Source organism: Pristiophorus japonicus, chromosome 13, assembly GCF_044704955.1.
Source record: "Pristiophorus japonicus isolate sPriJap1 chromosome 13, sPriJap1.hap1, whole genome shotgun sequence".
Classification (NCBI taxonomy): domain Eukaryota; kingdom Metazoa; phylum Chordata; class Chondrichthyes; family Pristiophoridae; genus Pristiophorus; species Pristiophorus japonicus.
This window is the reverse complement of record NC_091989.1, coordinates 107,755,771-107,776,750: the sequence shown is the minus strand read 5'-3', so window position 1 is coordinate 107,776,750 and position 20,980 is coordinate 107,755,771. Positions and strand designations below refer to the sequence as shown.

At 44.2% G+C, this 20,980-nt stretch overlaps 1 protein-coding gene across 5 annotated transcripts in view; it reads right to left on the bottom strand.

The window, feature by feature from the left end:
• rfwd3 (ring finger and WD repeat domain 3) overlaps positions 1 to 20,980 on the bottom strand; it is a 57,401-nt gene that overhangs the window by 14,814 nt on the left and 21,607 nt on the right. For all 5 annotated transcript variants that reach the window (XM_070897848.1, XM_070897846.1, XM_070897845.1 and 2 more), the window contains exons 3-6: positions 18,364 to 18,572; positions 15,805 to 15,890; positions 2,391 to 2,618; positions 1,676 to 1,767 (exon numbers count right to left, since the gene is read on the bottom strand). In XM_070897848.1, the coding sequence (XP_070753949.1) occupies positions 1,676 to 1,767; positions 2,391 to 2,618; positions 15,805 to 15,890; positions 18,364 to 18,572 (615 nt within the window). The remainder of the gene's footprint in view (positions 1 to 1,675; positions 1,768 to 2,390; positions 2,619 to 15,804; positions 15,891 to 18,363; positions 18,573 to 20,980) is intronic.

Here is a 20,980-nt window from a genome sequence, read left to right as displayed (position 1 = left end):
ATGTGGATAAATAGGAGGTTATCCACTTTGGGGGCAAAAACACGAAGACAGATTATCTGAATGGTGGCAGATTAGGAAAAGGGGAGGTGCAATGAGACCTGGGTGTCATGGTACATCAGTCATTGAAAGTTGGCATACAGGTGCAGCAGGCGGTAAAGAAGGCAAATGGTATGTTGGTCTTCATAACTAGGGGATTTGAGTATAGGAGCAGGGAGGTCTTACTGCAGTTGTACAGGGCCTTGTTGAGGCCTCACCTGGAATATTGTGTTCAATTTTGGTCTCCTAATCTGAGGAAGGACATTCTTGCTATTGAGGGAGTGCAGCGAAGGTTCACCAGACTGATTCCCAGGATGGCCGGACTGACATATGAGGAGACTTTGGATCAACTGGGCCTTTATACATTGGAGTTTAGAAGGATGAGGGGGGATCTCATAGAAACATACAAGATTCTGACGGGACGGGATAGGTTAGATGCGGGAAGAATGTTCCCGATGTTGGGGAAGTCCAGAATCAGGGGACAGAGTCTTAGGATAAGGGGTAGGCCATTTAGGACTGAGATGAGGAGAAACCTCTTCACTCAGAGTTGTTAACCTGTGGAATTCCCTGCCGCAGAGAGTTGTTGATGCCAGTTCATTGGATATATTCAAGAGGGAGTTAGATATGGCCCTTACGGCTAAGGGGATCAAGTGGTTGGGGAGAAAGCAGGAAAGGGGTACTGAGGGAATGACCAGCCATGATCTTATCCAATGGTGGTGCAGGCTCGAAGGGCCGAATGGCCTATTCCTGCACATATTTTCTATGTTTCTATGTTGAGCTTCCTAGGTTGCTTAAAGCAGAAGTCTTCTGCAACCCTATTGGTTGTGCAAGTGCATGCTAGCTGTCAGCATAACATCAGCAGAAGCCCAGGCATCGATCACCTTCCTGGAGGAAATGGCCTGAAACACTGGCTCCAGCAAATTCCGGTCCCCAATATATTCACTGATTTCCTTTATTTGAGCCATTTCATATTTTGCATGCTATGAGGTGGCCCCTTAACCATCTTCTCTCTTGGCTTTATTTTAAATTTATTCTCAGGATGTGGGCGACGTTGGTAAGGCCAGCATCTATTTCCTGTACAACTACAGAAACACAAACACCGGGGCTGGGGGGGGGGGGCAGAAAGAGAGGGAGAAAACAAAACACACACACACAATCTAATATACAGTAATTGGCACACAGGAAATGTGGTAATAACTGAGTGGTTTGCTTGGCCACTTCAGAGAGCAGCTAAGAGTCAATTGCTGGAGTCACACGTAGACAGGACGGCAGGTTGACTTTATGTGACAATTTAACAGCTTCATGGTCATTTTTAAATGGATACCATTTTTCGAATATTCAAATTATCAAACCGCCATGATGGGATTTGAACTCATTCTCTGGATTAGTAGTCCAGTTACATAATCACTACACTACGGTGCCCACATCTAGGCTGCAGATATTAAACTTTAATAACCTTTCTCAATCATTCTTATTGAGCTTCCTTGGACTCTCTGCAATGTGAGCACGTCCCCATTGCAGCTTTGTAACCTAAATGGTGCATAGAACTCCCTCCACTGAAGTAAGGCAGTGTTTTGTTTTTTGAAAGTGAGAAACAAGAAATTAGAGTCACAAGTATTGGCATGTAATTAGTGTATACCTCTTCAATCGCTCCTGTTCACTGGTATCCACAGCTTTCAGTGCTCGGGCATACAGCAACACCACATCTGACCGCTTAGCTTTCTTATTACACTGCAAAAGCCAAACACAGACAGGCTTCCAGCACAGGTTTTGTTCAGTCAGTTATAAAACAGTTTCAATTTTCATTCAACCTTTTAATTTGACAGGGGAGAATTCACAAACTCTTGTGTCTCTCCCCCCCATCATTTCTCTATAAATCTCCTTTGCCACTTCTCCATTCCCAACACTGACAATGACACTGGCATGGTGACCACTGCTGTTTCCAGATCTCAGGGTGAACTTGGATTTGTGTTTCAGGGAACTATGAATACATACATCAAAGGCCACTCACACCATAAAAACAAAATCAAAACTCAGAATCCCTTTTCCCTCAAAATATTCTCTCCTGCAACCTCCCACAGTTGGTGGGCTCTGAATTAAGTGGAGCGGCAGGTTTGTTGGTGGCTGCAGGCGAGCACGAGTGGCCTTCAGACCATGTTTCAAGTGTCACTGACCACTCCATAAATTCACCGTCCCGGCTGAAATGCAGTGAAACCCATCAGAACAAAAAGTTTTTAACCAACTCCCGACCAACCTCATTTAGTTCAAGTCACTCGGGCAGCTCTCGTTAGTGAAACACAAACAAAAAATGTGAATTATTGATTCTCGCCCCCAAAACCGTGCTGCCAGTTTACCTGCGGACATTTTCCTCCTTGTCCCCTCAGCCACCGATCGATGCAAGTAAACCCAAAGAGATGGCCACACCGCAGAGCAGCAAGACGGTGCTCTCCTGCATTAGTCCACGGCTCGAAACAGATTGAGCACGTATCCCCTTCATCATCGGAGGCTGCGTTGGTGGCCTTTGCGCTTGGTGCATCTTCTTTCACATTTGCTGTGTCTTCTGAGTGCGAGGCTGGGCTTCCCTAAAGGTAAAGCATTCCGTTAGTCACATAGACCCAACTGAACCCCCATTACAGACCTATTTTTCTCTTGTACGGTACGTGATGCACAATGTAGGGGAATACCTTCCTAATATTTTAATTATAGATGCAGCACTCATTGGGTAAGTTTATTGATGGCTCATTACATGTGCAAATATCCTTAAACCTCCCACCTCTAACACAAGGGCTTTTCCATGTTCGAAACTGTCTCGCCTTCCATGCTTCTCTGGACAGTCCTGGAGTTACAACAGGAAGTCTGATGTTGCCACTGGAATGCAGGGGGATTAATAGCAATAGCCGCTTCAAGACCTTGTTTCAGCAGGTACCACTCACAACATTAGTCCACAGCTCGAAACAGATTGAGCGAGTTGAAGTTTTCACTCAAGTTACAACAAGTGTAAACCTAAACAGATCGATTCGAGGGACCGCCTAAGGAGAAGGAACAGATCAGTTCTAAACAGACCCCAGGGGCTCACTTTCTGTTCTTAACTACTTTTTTTTTTTAAACAATTGACTATATTGGGTCACCCCATTAACTTTTGATATGTGCAAAGTAAGCAAAGGTGACCGACGCATCACAGCAGTAACCATATCCTGATGTTTAATCTTCAGGAGCGTTCATTACAACAGTTACTGTGAGGTGGAGCATGGCAGCGAGAAAGATTGAGAAGAGGGTTGGAGCGATGACGCAGCCCTGTTTGACCCTGGTCCGGACGTGGATTGGGTCTGTAATGGATCCGTTGATAAGGATCACTGCCTGCATGTCGTCGTGGAGCAGGCGAAGGATGTTGACAAACTTTTGAGGGCATCTGAAATGGAAGACGCTCCATAGACCCTCACGGTTGACAGTGTCAAAGGCCTTTGTAAGGTCGAAAAAGGCCATGTATAAGGACTGGCGCAGCTCCCTGCATTTTTCCTGCAGCTGTCGCGCTGCAAAGATCATGTCCGTTGTGTCCCGTAGGGGACGAAATCCACACTGTGACTCCGGGAGGAGCTCCTCGGCCACAGGGAGAAGACGGTTGAGGAGGACTCTAGCGACAACTTTCCCAGTGGCTGATAGCAGGGAGATTCCCCTGTAATTGCCGCAGTTAGACTTGTCCCCCTTTTTTTAAAAAAAAAAGATGGTCACGATCACTACATCTCAGATCTTCCGGCATGCTCTCCTCCCTCCAGATGAAAGAGATGAGGTCATGTATCCATGTCAACAGTGCCTCTCTGCCATACTTTAGCGCCTCAGCAGGGATTCCATCCGCTCCCGTAGCCTTGTTGTTCTTGAGCTGTCATATGGCTTTTCCTATCTCGTGCAACGTTAGGGTTTCACTGAGGTAGTGGCGGGTCGCATGCTGCGGGATGGAGTCGAGAACACTAGAGTAGAGTCGCGATTGAGGAGATCTTCGAAGTGCTCCTTCCAGTGGGCCCTGACTGCCTCGGTGTTCTTGCTGAGTGTTTCCTCGTTCTTGGCCAGCAGTGGAGTGGGGCCTTGGGAGTTTGGACCGTAGGTGGCCTTGACTGCGATGAAGAATCCTTGCACATCATGGGCATCGGCCAGTTGTTGTGTCTCCTGTGCTTTCTCCATCCACCACCTGTTCTTTAGGTCCCGGGTTTTTTGTTGCACCTCATCCTTGAGCCGCCTGTAGTGTTGCTTTGCTGCTCTCGAGTTGGGTTGTTGCTTGAGGCTCAGAAATGCTCTGCGCTTGCGATCTATTAGTTCTTGGATCTCCTGACCATGCTCATCAAACCAGTTTTCTGATTGAGTGACCAAGTGTCTCTTAGTAGTGTGGAAATTTACTTTTAGAAGTTACACTTTGTTAAATATACCCTTTTGTAATAAAACAAAATGGAGTCTCTGTTCTCCCAGAAGCCCCTGCAGCAGACAGCCTGTTTCTGCATAAACATACTAACCTTGACTGATGGCTCCTGCCTTTCTTTAATTAGCTATCTGTGTGAGCGAAGGATCCTTGAATTTACCCTCCCTAACAGAATCCTCCAGGAGAAGGATTTCCTGGAGTGCATAAGGGATGGTTTTTTTAGACCAATATGTCGAGGAACCAACTAGAGGGGAGGCCATCTTAGACTGGGTGTTGTGTAATGAGAGAGGATTAATTAGCAATCTCGTTGTGCGAGGCCCCTTGGGGAAGAGTGACCATAATATGGTGGAATTCTGCATTAGGATGGAGAATGAAACAGTTAATTCAGAGACCATGGTCCAGAACTTAAAGAAGGGTAACTTTGAAGGTATGAGGCGTGAATTGGCTAGGATAGATTGGCGAATGATACTGAAGGGGTTGACTGTGGATGGGCAATGGCAGACATTTAGAGACCGCATGGATGAACTATAACAATTGTACATTCCTGTCTGGCGTAAAAATAAAAAAGGGAAGGTGGCTCAACCGTGGCGATCAAGGGAAATCAGGGATAGCATTAAAGCCAAGGAAGTGGCATACAAATTGGCCAGAAATAGCAGCGAACCCGGGGACTGGGAGAAATTTAGAACTCAGCAGAGGAGGACAAAGGGTTTGATTAGGGCAGGGAAAATGGAGTATGAGAAGAAGCTTGCAGGGAACATTAAGAAAGATTGCAAAAGTTTCTATAGATATGTAAAGAGAAAAAGGTTAGTAAAGACAAACGTAGGTCCCCTGCAGTCAGAATCACGGGAAGTCATAACGGGGAACAAAGAAATGGCGGACCAATTGAACAAGTACTTTGGTTCGGTATTCACTGAGGAGGACACAAACAACTTTCCGGATATAAAAGAGGTCGGAGGGTCTAGTAAGGAGGAGGAACTGAGGGAAATCCTTATTAGTCGGGAAATTGTGTTGGGGAAATTGATGGGATTGAAGGCCGATAAATCCCCAGGGCCTGATAGACTGCATCCCAGAGTACTTAAGGAGGTGGCCTTGGAAATAGTAGATGCATTGACAGTCATTTTCCAACATTCCATTGACTCTGGATCAGTTCCTATGGAGTGGAGGGTAGCCAATGTAACCCCACTTTTTAAAAAAGGAGGGAGAGAGAAAACAGGGAATTATAGACCGGTCAGCCTGACATCGGTAGTGGGTAAAATGATGGAATCAGTTATTAAGGATGTCATAGCAGTGCATTTGGAAAGAGGTAATATGATAGGTCCAAGTCAGCGTGGATTTGTGAAAGGGAAATCATGCTTGACAAATCTTCTGGAATTTTTTGAGGATGTTTCCAGTAGAGTGGACAAGGGAGAACCAGTTGATGTGGTATATTTGGACTTTCAGAAGGCTTTCGACAAGGTCCCACACAAGAGATTAATGTGCAAAGTTAAAGCACATGGGATTGGGGGTAGTGTGCTGAAGTGGATTGAGAACTGGTTGTCAGACAGGAAGCAAAGAGTAGGAGTAAATGGGGACTTTTCAGAATGGCAGGCAGTGACTAGTGGGGTACCACAAGGTTCTGTGCTGGGGCCCCAGCTGTTTACACTGTACATTAATGATTTAGACGAGGGGATTAAATGTAGTATCTCCAAATTTGCGGATGACACTAAGTTGGGTGGCAGTGTGAGCTGCGAGGAGGATGCTATGAGGCTGCAGAGCGACTTGGATAGGTTAGGTGAGTGGGCAAATGCATGGCAGATGAAGTATAATGTGGATAAATGTGAGGTTATCCACTTTGGTGGTAAAAACAGAGAGACAGACTATTATCTGAATGGTGACAGATTAGGAAAAGGGGAGGTGCAAAGAGACCTGGGTGTCATGGTACATCAGTCACTGAAGGTTGGCATGCAGGTACAGCAGGCGGTTAAGAAAGCAAATGGCATGTTGGCCTTCATAGCGAGGGGATTTGAGTACAGTGGCAGGGAGGTGTTGCTACAATTGTACAGGGCCTTGGTGAGGCCACACCTGGAGTATTGTGTACAGTTTTGGTCTCCTAACCTGAGGAAGGACATTCTTGCTATTGAGGGAGTGCAGCGAAGGTTCACCAGACTGATTCCCGGGATGGCGGGACTGATCTATCAAGAAAGACTGGATCAACTGGGCTTGTATTCACTGGAGTTCAGAAGAATGAGAGGGGACCTCATAGAAACGTTTAAAATTCTGACGGGGTTAGACAGGTTAGATGCAGGAAGAATGTTCCCAATGTTGGGGAAGTCCAGAACCAGGGGACACAGTCTAAGGATAAGGGGAAGCCATTTAGGACCGAGATGAGGAGGAATTTCTTCACCCAGAGAGTGGTGAACCTGTGGAATTCTCTACCACAGAAAGTTGTTGAGGCCAATTCACTAAATATATTCAAAAAGGAGTTAGATGAAGTCCTTACTACTAGGGGAATCAAGGGGTATGGTGAGAAAGCAGGAATGGGGTACTGAAGTTGCATGTTCAGCCATGAACTCATTGAATGGCGGTGCAGGCTAGAAGGGCCGAATGACCTACTCCTGCACCTAGTTTCTATGTTTCTAAATAACGTCCTGTTAGAATTATACTCCCCACTAGTAACTGTTGCTGTGCTAAACCTTAGAAGTATTAGATAAAGGGTGTATAGATATGTAGATAATTAAAACAAGGATGTAATGTTAATTAAATGATTGAAGAACTCCTTATCTATATTTGCTGACCGCAAGGGCAGAACTGATACACGTGATGGAACCATAATTTCTTTGTTTGTTCTCCTGTATAAAGATAGTGATTTTGTACCTCTGTGGAAGTCTTCGCTGAGCCTTTGACTTAGTGAGACTTTTCCTTGCAGCAAGTAAATCTATTAAAGGGACATCTACCGAGCTGTTTGTGTCAGAGTTTCATATTTTTTAGTTAAATTGAGAGGCGAGATTTCGACAGTTACTTCTTGGAGGTTCCACCGAGATCGCTTACCCTCTATTCTGTGAGTGAATGGATGCGGAAATAGTGCCTCTTCAGTGAAGGGCTTAACTGGCCAGAATAAGATGAGCCTTTTGCTCGCAAAGGGTCTCTTTACTGTTGAATCGCATATGTAATTTGTTATCCACAGTGGAGGTACTGCGATCTACGAGACTTGACATTTAAGAGCTAAAGTTATTTTTATAATCATTTCCTTCTCAGCTTGTAGGCAGAAGGGATCTGATCCTGAAAATATCCGATCTGGAAACAGCCCGGGGAGATCTTCATTAGTTTAAGGTAAAAAGAGTGCTATCGATCGAAAGAGGAGGTCCTTGTGGGATAGGATCAGGGTCCTTGTGGGATAGGACTAGACGTTAAGAGAGTCCTTATGGGATAGGACCATTTTAGATAAGTTAAGGACTCAGTCTGTAGTGGCGTACAACGCAGACTGAGAATTGACTATATGTTTAGATAGAGTTTAAGGCTATGATTTGTATACCCGCGTGGATGTTGTTTGTCTTAATTGTTCTTGTTATACTGTTGTGTTCAGTACTGTTGTGCGATATTGCAATTAACGAAACGGGAAGAGTCACTAGGGAAAATTGTGATTCGGAAAAACAAAAATTGATTGAGAAAAGAAACAGTAACTGATTGATCAACTACGGTTCATGTCAGCATATCTCAAACACCCAGACTGAGCCCGAATTAAGAGCCTTTTTAGGCCATGTAACGGCCAGGAGAAGTGGGCTTGGAGAACTCATTGACCAAAAAGATTGAGAGATCAGAAATTGTGAAAAATCTTAAATCATCCAGAATGGGTGCCGGAGCAAGTAAAACACCACCAAAGGGCACACCAGCCCATTTTATGCTCCAGAATTGTCAGTCTTCAATTGATCACCTAAAACAAAATGGGTAAAGTAGACTAAGGGTGAAAACAGGTAATTTCCACCCGATGGTTCATTTATCTTAGAGGAATGAATTATAGACAGAGACCCAGATAGAACAAGGTCAAAAATTTTAATTTTTTTTTAAAAAAAGGCCTCGGTTCCGATTTTTTCGAGCCCACGTAAAATTAACAGAGGAAGTAAATCAATGTGTAAGAAAAGGAAAAAAAAAGAACCTGATAGTGAAGTATGGATCCAAAAATAGAGCTGGCCAAACAATAAACTTTGTTGAATGAAGAGAGACTTTTGAGAGTGTGTCTGTCTTTGAATGAGTGCTTGTGAGATTTTTTTTTTGACTGCGGAATGGATTTTTCATGTGTCCAATAGCCTGTTTGGAAGGGTGGTGGAGCTGTCTGTTTGTTCTAGCTCCGCCCACTTTTTCCAAACAGAGTGAAGGTTTTTTTTAACCCTCCGTAGTGTTGTCCTGTATGTGGGAAGTTTAAGAAAGTGACAGCCTTATTGAATTACATTTTAAGTTAGAAATGCAGGCGTGGATTTATTCGGATGAGAAGTTACGGAGCTAGGAAATGCACAAAGGATAGGTTTGTTGAGCAAAAGATAAAAGACATGGTCCCGTTGGGTTTAAAAAAAAAGGAGAATCTATTTGACACGCTCACTTACTTATCGAAAAAAGACACACAATCATTGATTACATTGGGTTGAAAGACATAAAAAGAACGGGGAAGGGAAGCTGTAATACCTTTTTTAAAAAAAAAAAGCCTATGTGGGTCTCTCGAGGCTGCAGGCTGGGGGAGTACGCTCCCAATTTCCTGTGTGTAAAACCTTGACGCGAAAGCTTCTAGCTCGGTTAGATGATTTTTAAATAAAAGATTGGCGGACAATATTTGAATTGGGATTTTGAGATATTTCAGGTGATTGTCCTTGATAAACATTTTGAGTGTATTGGAAAAAATCTTGGGTTTGGAAGCCTTTTAATAAAATTACACAACTGCTGTGCCAGAAGCTATAGCTTAAAAGGTTGTAATTTATGAGACACTATCATAAAATCAGTTACAGAGCAAAAGATTGGAGTTCTTGATGTTCAGCTTTGAAGTTGGGTACACAATTATAAAACAAGTACTTTGCATTCTGTGATCTGTGAATCACTATAAGCATAAATGAGAAGTTCAATTTAAAAAAAAAACTATTACCATATTTGACATTTTGTAATCCAACAATAAATACAAATAATACAAAGGGGGGGATGGCAGATTATATTTTGGCAACTTGGTATGCACCAGGTATTTCGGCAATTGCAAAACAAATCTGTGAAAATTGTGTTACCTGTCAGACAATGAATCCAGGTAAAACGGAAAAGGTAGAATCTGCCTCCCACCCAAATCCAATGGGGCCTTTTGTACATTTACAAATGGATTTTATTGAATTACCTATGTGTATGGGATTTAAGTATGTATTAGTTATTGTAGATGTGTTCTCTAGATGGATTGAAGCCTTTCCATGTAAAAAGGCCGATGCCACTACTGTCGCTAAATTTGTGTTAAAAGAAATCGTACCACGCTTCGGAATTCCAGCTAAGCTTTCTAGTGACAATAGGTCACATTTTACGGGAACTGTTATAAAAGAAATGTATAAAGCATTACAGATCAACCAACGTTTTCATTGCAGTTGTCATCCACAATCAGCTGGACTTGTTGAAAGATATAATGGAATGCTTAAAAATAAGCTGGCGAAATTATGCAATGACACTGGACTAAAATGGGTAGAACTGCTGTCCTTAGCCTTGATGGTAATGCGATCTACAACTAACAGAACAGCAGGCCTGTCACCGCATTAGATAGTTATGGGACGTCCCAAATGACTAGCTTTTACTGCACGGTTTACTGTAAAACAAATGGATATCCATAAAATGGAAGAAAATATGTTGAATTATTGTATTGCACTAACCAAATGTATTTCCAGCTTTCATTCACAGGTAAAAGAAGCCCAAGTCGAACCAACAGAAGGGAAGTGTCATAATCTGGAGCCCGGACAATTCATTTACATCAAAATTTTTAAAAGAAAAAGCAGCCTACAACCGAGATTTGAAGGACCATACCAGGTCTTGCTGACAACTAATACTGCAATCAAGATAAAAGACCAACATGGATCCATGCATTCCATTGCAAAAGGGCACCAGACAAGGAGGAATGAATAAGGAACTGTATAGACTATGGGGACTGATAGTGCTGTGCTCAACAGGATTGTGCCTTGTGTCATTGACAGAACCAGGGGTACGGAAACACAAACAAAAGGAACTACAGGAAAATGTTTTTATGGCACGGAGTCATAAGTATGCTCAAGAAAGAAACTTGTCTGACTGTTGGATATGTTCCCATGGACCTGTCCACTCCGGATCTTAGGGGACCTGTCCCCTAAGATCCATCCCCTTTAATGAATCAGAAATGACAGAGTGGTTAATAGTGCAAAATAGGACAAACCTAACCAAGGTGTCAGAAACAAAGGATCTAACAGAATGGAGGTCAGCAGGATATAATCTTACAACCTTCCAGGGATGGTATCAGCCAAATTATAGTAATAGCCGTCAGCCCCCTTCCTAAGTAATACCGTGGGAAAGGAAATCCTGAAGGTATAATATGCTTAGTAAGTGATGAAACTGAAGGACCAGAAGTGGGACACAGCAAGTGTCCCTAAATGACTAAATGGCAAGCCATGACAATTCACGTGGACGGAAGATAGATAGCAACCTTTAACTGAACTATGGTCCTTAATAAAACCTCAGGTAAAAGGTGGGACGGGGAGACCACTCGAGTATGGATGGCACGGAAGGACCAGAGACTGACGTCCTATAATTGCACTTACTTTATTTGTGGCCATAAAGCCTACCCATGGTTATCAGCCAACTGGACGGGGTCCTGTTATTTAGGATATGTGATACCCTTTATTAGGACAACAAAGACTCTATGGAAGTCATAGATTTAAACGGGATTTGACATGGTTAAATGAAATAGTCGAGGTAATGATACCATCCTATGGAATAGCATCGAACAAATGGCAATTACGGGAACTGGCTAATTTAGTAGAATCAGTAGCCAACACAACTTCCCAGGCCTTCGAAAAGGGTAAATGACAAAATGGTAGCCATTCGAACGGTGGCTCTCCAAAATCGTATGGCCCTAGATTATCTCCCAGCCAAGGAGGGAGGGACATGCACGTTAATTGGTGAATAATGCTGTACGTATATCCCGGATAATTCAGAAGAGATCAGCAATCTAGCTGAATATATTAGGAAGAGGGCGAGAGTACAAACAAACTATTGGTCAGGGAGGTACCACCTCGTGGAATTGGGTATCCGGATGGCTGGGATCCCTGGGAAAATCCTTGGTACAGGGTTTGATCATGTTCTTGCTGAAAACCTTTGCCCTATACCTTTTGTTTGTATTAGTTAAGTGTTGCTGCGTCAGGTTGGGAAAAACAGTGTTACCAATCGAGGCCACTGCTAGGGTTATGGTAGCAACAACTACTCAAGGATCTTGTGTGGAAATGGAAATAGAAAGACTATGCAAGATTAGAATGGATTAAGTTGCCCTTGTAAAGGACAAAAGGGGGGAATGTTGAAATTTACTTTTAGAAGTTACACTTTGTTAAATGTACCCTTTTGTAATAAAACAAAATGGAGTCTCGGTTCTCCCAGAAGCCCCTGCAGCAGACAGCCTGTTTCTGCATAAACATACTAACCTTGACTGATAGCTAATTAAAGAAAGGCAGGAGCCATCTGTGTGAGCGAAGGAACCGTGAATTTACCCTCCCTAACAGAATGTCCTGTTAGAATTATACTCCCCACTAGTAACTGTCGCTGTGCTAAACCTTAGAAGTATTGGATAAAGGCTGTATAGATATGTAAAGAATTAAAACAAGGATGTAATGTTAATTAAGTGATTGAAGAACTCCTTATCTGTATTTGCTGATCGCAAGGGCAGAACTGATACACGTGATGGAACCATAATTTCTTTGTTTGTTCTCCTGTATAAAGATAATGTGATTTTGTACCTCTGTGGAAGTCTTCACTGAACCTTTGACTTAGTGAAACTTTTCCTTGCAGCAAGTAAATCTATTAAAGGGACATCTACCAAGCTGTTTGTGTCAGAGTTTCATATTTTTTTAGTTAAATTGAGAGCCGAGATTTCGACAGTAGGCACTGGATATGGAGGGTAGACCAAGCGCTGTGGGCATTCAGTATCAAGGCACGCCAGGTTAGCTGTGAGGCACTGGCTGTATAGGGCTCTCTTAGCTGGGTCTTTAAGTGCCCCGACATTGACTTTTTTGCGGCACTGCTTCTGTAGTCCCCTCTGCTTTGGGGCTATGTTAATGTCGATGATGGATCGGATTAGGCGGTGGTCGTCCAGCAGTCGTCAGCTCCTGCCATGTGCGGGTGATGCGCATATCCTTGCGATCCCTGGCTTGGACGATGACATAGTCGAGCAGGTGTTTGGAGCAAGGGTGTTGCCACAATGCCTTGTATTTGTCCTTCTGGCAGAACAGGGTATTGGTGATGAAAAGTTCATGTTCGACATTTTGTCAGGAGTAGGTTACCGCTGGAGTTGGCTTGCCCTACCCCCTCTGCCAATCACGCCTCCCCAGAGGGGGTAGGGCAACCTGGCGTTGAAGTTACCTAGGAGGATCAGTTTGCCGACGCGGGACAGGGATGTTTCGAGATTGGAATAAAAACCCTCTTTGGTCTCATCCGTTGCATCGAGTGTAGGGGCGTATGAACTGTTGACTGTGGCGCATTGGTTCCGGGATAGGGTGAGTCGAAGAGTCATGAGGCGTTCGTTAACTCCACAACCTCCAGCTCATTTTTGATGGTGAAGGCGGCGTTCTTCCTCTGGTTTTCCTTTCCAGAAAAAGGAGTAACCTCCACCTTGTTCCTTGAGCTGGCCTTCTCCTGCCCGCCGGTTTTTGCTTAGGGCGGTGATGTCGATGTCAAAGCGTCAAAGTTCCCAGGCAACTATGGCGGTGCGGCGTTCCGGCCTGTCCTGCGTCATCGCTCCAACCCTCTTCTCAATCTTCCTCGCTGCCATGCTCCAACTCAGTCAACAAGCTCCCTGCTGGAGTGGAATTAAACTACAGAACCAGTGGGAAGCTGTTTAACCTTCGCCGCCTCCAGGCCAGGTCCAAGATCTGACGTTGAGCTACAGTACGCGGACGACGCCTGCATCTGAACACATTGAGGTTGAACTCCAGGGTTTAGTCGACGTATTTATTGAGGCATACGAAAGCATGGGCCTTACACTAAACATCCGTAAGACAAAGCTCCTCCACAAGCCTGTCCTTGCCACACAGCACTGCCCCCCAGTCATCAAGATCCACGACACGGCCCTCGACAACATGGACCATTTCCCATTCCTCGGGAGTCTCTTAACAAAAGCAGACATTGATGAGGAGATTCAACATCGCCTCCAGTGCGCCATTGTAGCTTTCGGTCGCCTGAGGAAAAGAGTGCTCAAAGACTAGGCCCTCAAACCTACCACCAAGCTCATGGTCTACAGGGCTGTAGTAATACCCGCCCTCCTGTATGGCTCAGAGGCATGGACTATTTACATTAGACACCTCAAGTCGCTGGAGATAGATCACCATCGATGTCACTGCAAGATTCTACAAATCCCCTGGAAGGACAGGCGCACCAAAATCAGTGTCCTCGTCCAGGCCAACATCCCCAGCATTGAAGCACCGACCACACTCGATCAGCTCTGCTGGGCAGGCCACATAGTTCGCATGCCAGACAAGAGACTCCCAAAGCAAGTGCTCTAGGCGGAGTTCCTTCACGGTAAACAAGCCAAAGGTGGGCAGCGGAAATGTTACAAGGACACCCTCAAAGCCTCCCTGATAAAGTGCGACATCCCCACTGACACCTGGGAGTCCCTGGCCAAAGACCGCCCTAAGTGGAGAAAGTGCATCCGGGAGGGCGCTGAGCACCTGGAGTCTCAACTCCGAGAGCGTGCAGAAATCAAGCACAGGCAGCGGAAAGAATGTGCGGCAAACCAGTCCCACCCACCCCTTCCCTCAACGACTGTCTGTCCCACCGGTGTCAGAGTCTGTGGCTCTCGTATTTGACTGTACAGCCACCAAAGTTTTCACTTCAGGAGTGGAAGCAAGTCTTCCTCAATTCCGAGGGACTGCCTATGATGATGATGATGATAAATCCTATGTCAACAATTTATCGACCAAAAGCTTAGAGTAATCCATGCATGATGAATCTGGAACCAGGGGTCAGACTCAGAATAAAGGGTTGGCCATTTAGGACTGAGATGGAGAAACTGCTTCACTCAGAAGGTGGTGAATCTCTGGAATTCTCTACCCCAGAGTATATCCAAGATGGAGATCAATAGATTTTTTGATATTAAGGGAATCAAGGGATATGGGGATAGTGCAGGAAAGTGGAGTTGAGGTAGAAGACCAGCCATGATCTCACCGAATGGCCTACTCGTAATTCTTATATTCTTGCCACCTCTGCTTTTATCAATGTGTCCAATATTACATACAAACCATTTTAGCTCAAGATTTAAGGATGCTGGCATGTATAATGAGAGATATAAACCAAGTGGATAGCAGTGAATGCACTTAAAAGTAAAATGCCCAGCTATAGACAATGCCTACTCGCCCTTGAACTAGATATTTGTGCTCAAGTCTCTGGAGTGGGACTTGAACCCACAATCTTGTGTGTCAGAGGCATGAAAGCTACCACTGAGCCACGGCCAACACCTTTAGATTCGTGAGTTACCAGCTTCATCAGTTTATTTTTCACTGCCTTGCCTCCCCACAATTAAATTCTCTCTTCCCCCACCCCGCCCTTGCCTTCTTTCAGTTCACACGCACACAAAAAATACCCAGACCTCGTCAGCCACTCCACAAAGAGCTGCTCATTCAACCTACCCTTTTTTTTCAGTCCACTAAATATTGGTGGGCTAATTGAAAACACTGGAATGCCAATGAGCTGCATTTTTGAGCCACCATTCATTCTACACACACTGAGATAACTGTTGAGTATCAATACATCAAAGAGAGAGAGCACATACTGATCAGAATCAACCTCGTATCTCACGCAGTCCTATCAAAGAATTCAATCTCGGAACATCGGAATAGGAGTAGACCATTCAGCCCCTTGAGCGTGTTGTCATTCAATTAGAGCATGGCTTAATTGCATCTTAACTTCATTTACCCACTTTGGTACCATATCCCTTCCCAACAAAAATCTATCAATCTCTCCTTTTCTTTGCCTCAGGGATGCTCGTTTCCTATCAGTTACTTCCAGTCAATTGCCACTGAACCCTCAACAATCTAGGATAAGGCCAACTTTCAACCAGATCAAAATGAGTTAGAGAGAGCTCAGCATAGACTTGAGGGGGTTAGCGGGAGAAGACTGTTACAATGTTTCAAATGCCCGACCTGCTCAGGACGTGCAGCCTGTGCGTCTTCATCCTCGACACTCTGGGCTGGTGTGGGGTCAACTGGCACTGGTGCACTAACAGGAGCTGCAAAAGCAAAGGAAAGACAGCAACTTATGGCAAATCTTCGAGTGTACAAGGAAGTGACAGCTTCAACAGTTCGGGTTATGAATGGACACAGAAATAAAAATGTGCTTGCACCCATTCTGCAAGTTTCAGCACCGTTCGTTATTAAAAGACTGAACAAACACCACTTGCTTTCATGAAAACGGGAGTGAATGTGGGCACACCTTCAGAATCCACTCCACTACAAAAAACATGCGCTCCAAGGTATCAGCATGGAAATATTATAAACATTCATTCTCGGGATGTGGGCATCGCTGGCAAGACCGGCATTTATTGCCCATCCCTATTTGCCCTAATACAACTGAGTGCCTTGCTCAGCCACTTCAGGGGGCAATTAAGAGTCAACCACATTGATGTGGGACTGATGTCACAGATAGGCCAGACCAGACAAGGATGACAGGTTTCCTTCCATACAGGACACATGCGGACCAGTGGGTTGTTACGAAAATTTGATGGCTTCAAGGTCACTAAAAGATCTAACTTCAAAAGATCTAACTGCAACTTTAAAAGCAATTCTCCAAATAAATTGGGGAGGGGGCAGAGGGTTAGTTCAATTTAACTGTCACAATCAAATAATAATGTTTTGGAGTTTCGCTCATCTTTAAAGGCATCAAATGTCCCTGTTTCAGCTTCGAGTGTAAATGGATCTGGTGCAAGCAACACAAGGCAAAGTAATGGCACCAGCACACATATATGACAAATACATTTGCAGCTGAAGCGAAGGGAACCTGACTGAAACAAGACATTGGATTTTAAAAATTCCAAAGAAAAGACCCCATTGGGGGGGGGGGGGGGGTAAGGTCAGATTGATGGATGGGGCTGAGTGAAGCACTACAGGAATTAGTGTTTCTCAGCTACATCAATGGCCAAGATGCAGAAACCAATTGTAAGGTTGTTACATTTACAGACAAAACTAAAATCTGGAGAGCAATAGCTAGAGGATGCTGTAATTATTTTAAGAATCTAGCTCACTTACAAATAGTAAATACAAATTATCAGTGAAAAGGTAAAACATTAGATATTGAAAGACAAATAACCGAACTTGCATGTATTCAGCACCTTTAACATCCTCAGGCTGTCTCGAAGCAGTTCACAGAAAACAAAGTAACTTTTTCCAATAGATTCACTGTTAATGAACATAAACTGGAAGAAATATAGGGAACATCGGCATAACATGAAGGGGACAGAATTAGCATTGGTAGGTAGACTTAATTACTCCTGGGTCTTTGTAGACGCATCACTTTCAATGTCAAGACCAGGTGAAGAAGCAATTAAAAAAACAATTAGAAAGTTGGGATGTACAAGTCTACAGAGGGAATACTGAGGCTTGCATGCAGTTCAGGCCTCACTTGGGAATACTGTGTCATCATATTTCAAAAAGAACATGCAGGTATTGGAAAGGGTGCAGAGCAGAGAATCATTCCCAGTGGAAAACAGTTACAAGATAGATATGGCACAAGCTATAGCCTAAAGAGAAGGTGGCTACAGGGAATCTCATCAAGGTATGTGAAATATTATATAGTACACAATGAAACCAGAATATTAGTGCAAGATAAATCAGGATATATCGGGAGGACTAAAGGGCATAAATATTGAAAAACAAATTAGAGTTAATTTAAAAAAAAATCTTGACTTAAAAAGGATGCTAAAAGTTTGAAACAATTTATTGAATTAGATATTGGAAAGATGACTTTAGAGCAATCAAATTGGAGTTGGATGCTAGGTTGGGCGTGTTCCATTTTGATGATAAAGGGAATAAAGGGTTATGGGAAGCAGGCAGGGAAGTGGAGCTGAATCCATGATCAGATCAGCCACAATCTTATTAAATGGCGGAACAGCTCAAGGGGCCAGGAGGCCTACTCCTATTTCTTATGAACCAAATGGCTTTTAAGCGTGCTTGAATTGTTTTTCATGCTCTCGTGGTGCCACAGGTACGATCCTGCACATAACAGTTCAAATAGATTAAAGTAAATGGCATTTTTAAAGCATAAATTTAATGCCCATTCATTCATAAACAAGATGTTAAATATAGACATTCGGCAGACTCTCCCAGTTTGGAAAACAATTGTACCCTGTGCAGCAGACATGACATTGAGCCTGTTGCTACACTTGCAAGGTGGTGCGTTCTGGGAACATCGAGACCAGCTGCAGCACCTCATTCACACTTCTCCGACCCAGATGTCCTCCAGCCGCTGGGGAAAAAGAAAATCAGAGGTAAAGTTGTACCTAGGCTACTCTTGCACAATTTCTGAGCCTGGGAACCAGCTTGTCAGAGAGAATGCAAACACAGAAGAAAGTTTGAGGGATTTGACACCCCCCCCACCCCCACCACCAACAAAGATAAAAGTAGGTTTAATTCATTGGGGTTTATCCTGCAAACAATAAAGTGAAACGATCGGTGTTAATGACACCTCACTGAAGCTCTCTAACCCACCTGACGAAGCTGCTGCAGACTGGTCGCCCTCATAATCATCCTCGATCTCTGTGCTGCTGCCGCTCTCCTCGGTATCACTGAAATCAGTGCTCAGATCGGTGCTGGAATCTTCACTGCTCATCTCGCCTTCTCCATATTCGGCTGCTAATCTGACCGATACCGAGCGCTGCTGCCGGTTAACCCGGAAGTAGTTGTCCAGAGCTCCAGACCTGCAAGTAGGAGGGTTGCATGTAAATTACATTCCACGCTCACCGGATGCAGGCAGGAGGAAATGTCCAACCCACATGCCCAGAGTGGGGGGTGGGGCAAATCCGACCAGCTTCCCACTCTTATTAAAAATCAGTGCAGCTCCATTTTTTTGAGAAAGGGCTTCGCTGACAGTTGGAAGCTTAAAAAGATACACAGGCACTCTTGTGAGCAGGAGTGCAATGCACTGACATGCAACTCTCTCTCTACGTGTGGGGATAGCCTACCTTGGAACAATTGATTACCAGGCTCACAAAAACTGAACCCCAGGGTGCAAGCAACAAGACAACCAACCCAGTATAGAGCAGCGCCATGAACATTCTAACATGCCCAGCCATCGGTGTCCCAGTGCCGTTCCTTCTACCTGTCGCCCAAGGCCCCATCTGCTGGGATTAGCTACAATTTCCTCGAAATGGACAGTAGCAAAAGCATGATCAATGCCGCCGCCTTAAACTCCACTCTCTCGGTACAGATGAGACTCCTTCCTGGCCACATGTTCAGGCCCATCAGACCAAGCAGCCTTGGCATACTGTTTAACTGCAAAGGGAACTTCAAACCCCACAACAACCTATTAATCGTCAAACTCAGCCTCACTACCCCAAAACCCTTCTCCAGGCTGGTGTTACCTCGAGACTCAATTTCTCCAATGTCCTCCTTGCCAGCCTCCCATTCACTCCAACTTGTTCAAACCTCAGCTACTAGCAGGCTGTCCAGTATGCCCACTGCTCCATCTCTGCTGATCTACATTGACACCCTGTTTCCCCAGTGCACCAGTTTGAATATTTTCATCTTCAAATCTCTTCACAGCCTCAGCCAAACCTATCTCTGCAACCTTTTCCAGCCGTACATTCTTGTCCTTGTGTGAATTGCCCTCCACCTTTCTACCACCACTGCTGGTAGATCGACAGCTGCGATGACCGACACATTTAGAATTTCCTTCCTAAATGCCTCCTAAACATTAAGAGCAAGAGGATAATGAGAGAAAGAGTGGGGGCTATTAGAGATCACAAAGGAAATTTGTGTGTGGAGGCAGAAGATGTGGGTATGATTCTTAATGAATACTTTGCATCTTTTTTCACAGAGGGGCAATGCAGACTTTGCAATGAGGGAGGAGGTGTGTGAAATATTGAGATAAACAGAGAGAGAGGAAGTGTTACGGGCTTAGCAGCTTTGAAAGTGGATAAATTCCCAGGTCCAGATAAAATGTATCCCAGGCTAAGAGAAGCAAAAGAGGAAATAGCAGAGGCTCTGACCATCATTTTCCAGTTCTCCCTGGCTACAGGTGTGGAGCCAGATGCCTGCTAACGTTGTACCTTTGTTTAAAAAGGAAGAAAGGGATAGACCGAGTAATTACAAGCCAGTCAACCTAACCTCAGTGGTGGGAAAATTATTGGAAAAAATCCTGAAGATGAGGATAAATCTTAATTTTTAAAGTCATGGATTAATCAAGGACAGTCAGCATGGATGTGTTAAGGGAAGGTCTTGTCTGACTTACTGGATTGAATTTTTCAAGGAGGTAACCAGGAGGGTTGATGAGGGCAGTGCGTATGACGTAGTGTATATGGATTTTAGCAAAGCTTTTGATAAAAGTCCGTGACAGACTGGTCCCAAAAGTAAAATCCAGGGCAAAGTGGCAAGTTGGATCCAAAATTGGCTCAGAGGCAGGAAGGGTAATGGTTGATAGGTGTTTTTGTGACTGGAAGGCAGTATACAGTGGGGTTCCGCAGGGTTCAGTACCTTGCTTTTTGTGGTATATATCAATGACTTGGACTTGAATGTTGAGGGTATGATTAAGTAAGCAGATGACACTAAAATAGGCTGTGTGGTTGATAATGAAGTTGTTGCAGATTGCAGGAAGATATCAATGTACTGGTCAGATGGGCAGAACTGTGGCAAGTGGAATTCAATCTGGACAAGACTGAATTGAGTCTTGTGTAATGAGAGGAGATTAATTAGCAATCTTGTTGTGCGAAGCCCCTTTGGGAAGAGTGACCAGAATATAGTAGAATTCTTCATTAAGATAGAGAGTGACATAGTTAATTCAGTAGGGTCCTGAACTTAAAGAAAGGTAACTTCGATGGTCTGAGACGTGAATTGGCTAGGATAAACTGGCAAATGATACTAAAAGGGTTGACGGTGGATAGGCAATGGCAGACATTCAAAGATCACATGGATGAACTTCAACAATTGTACATCCCTGTCTGGCGTAAAAATAAAACGGGGAAAAGTGACTCAACCGTGGCTAACAAGAGAAATTAGGGATAGTGTTAAATCCAAGGAAGAGGCATATAAATTGGCCAGAAAAAGCAGCAACCTTGATGACAGGGAGAAATTTAGAATTCAGCAGAGGAGGACACAGGGTTTAATTAGG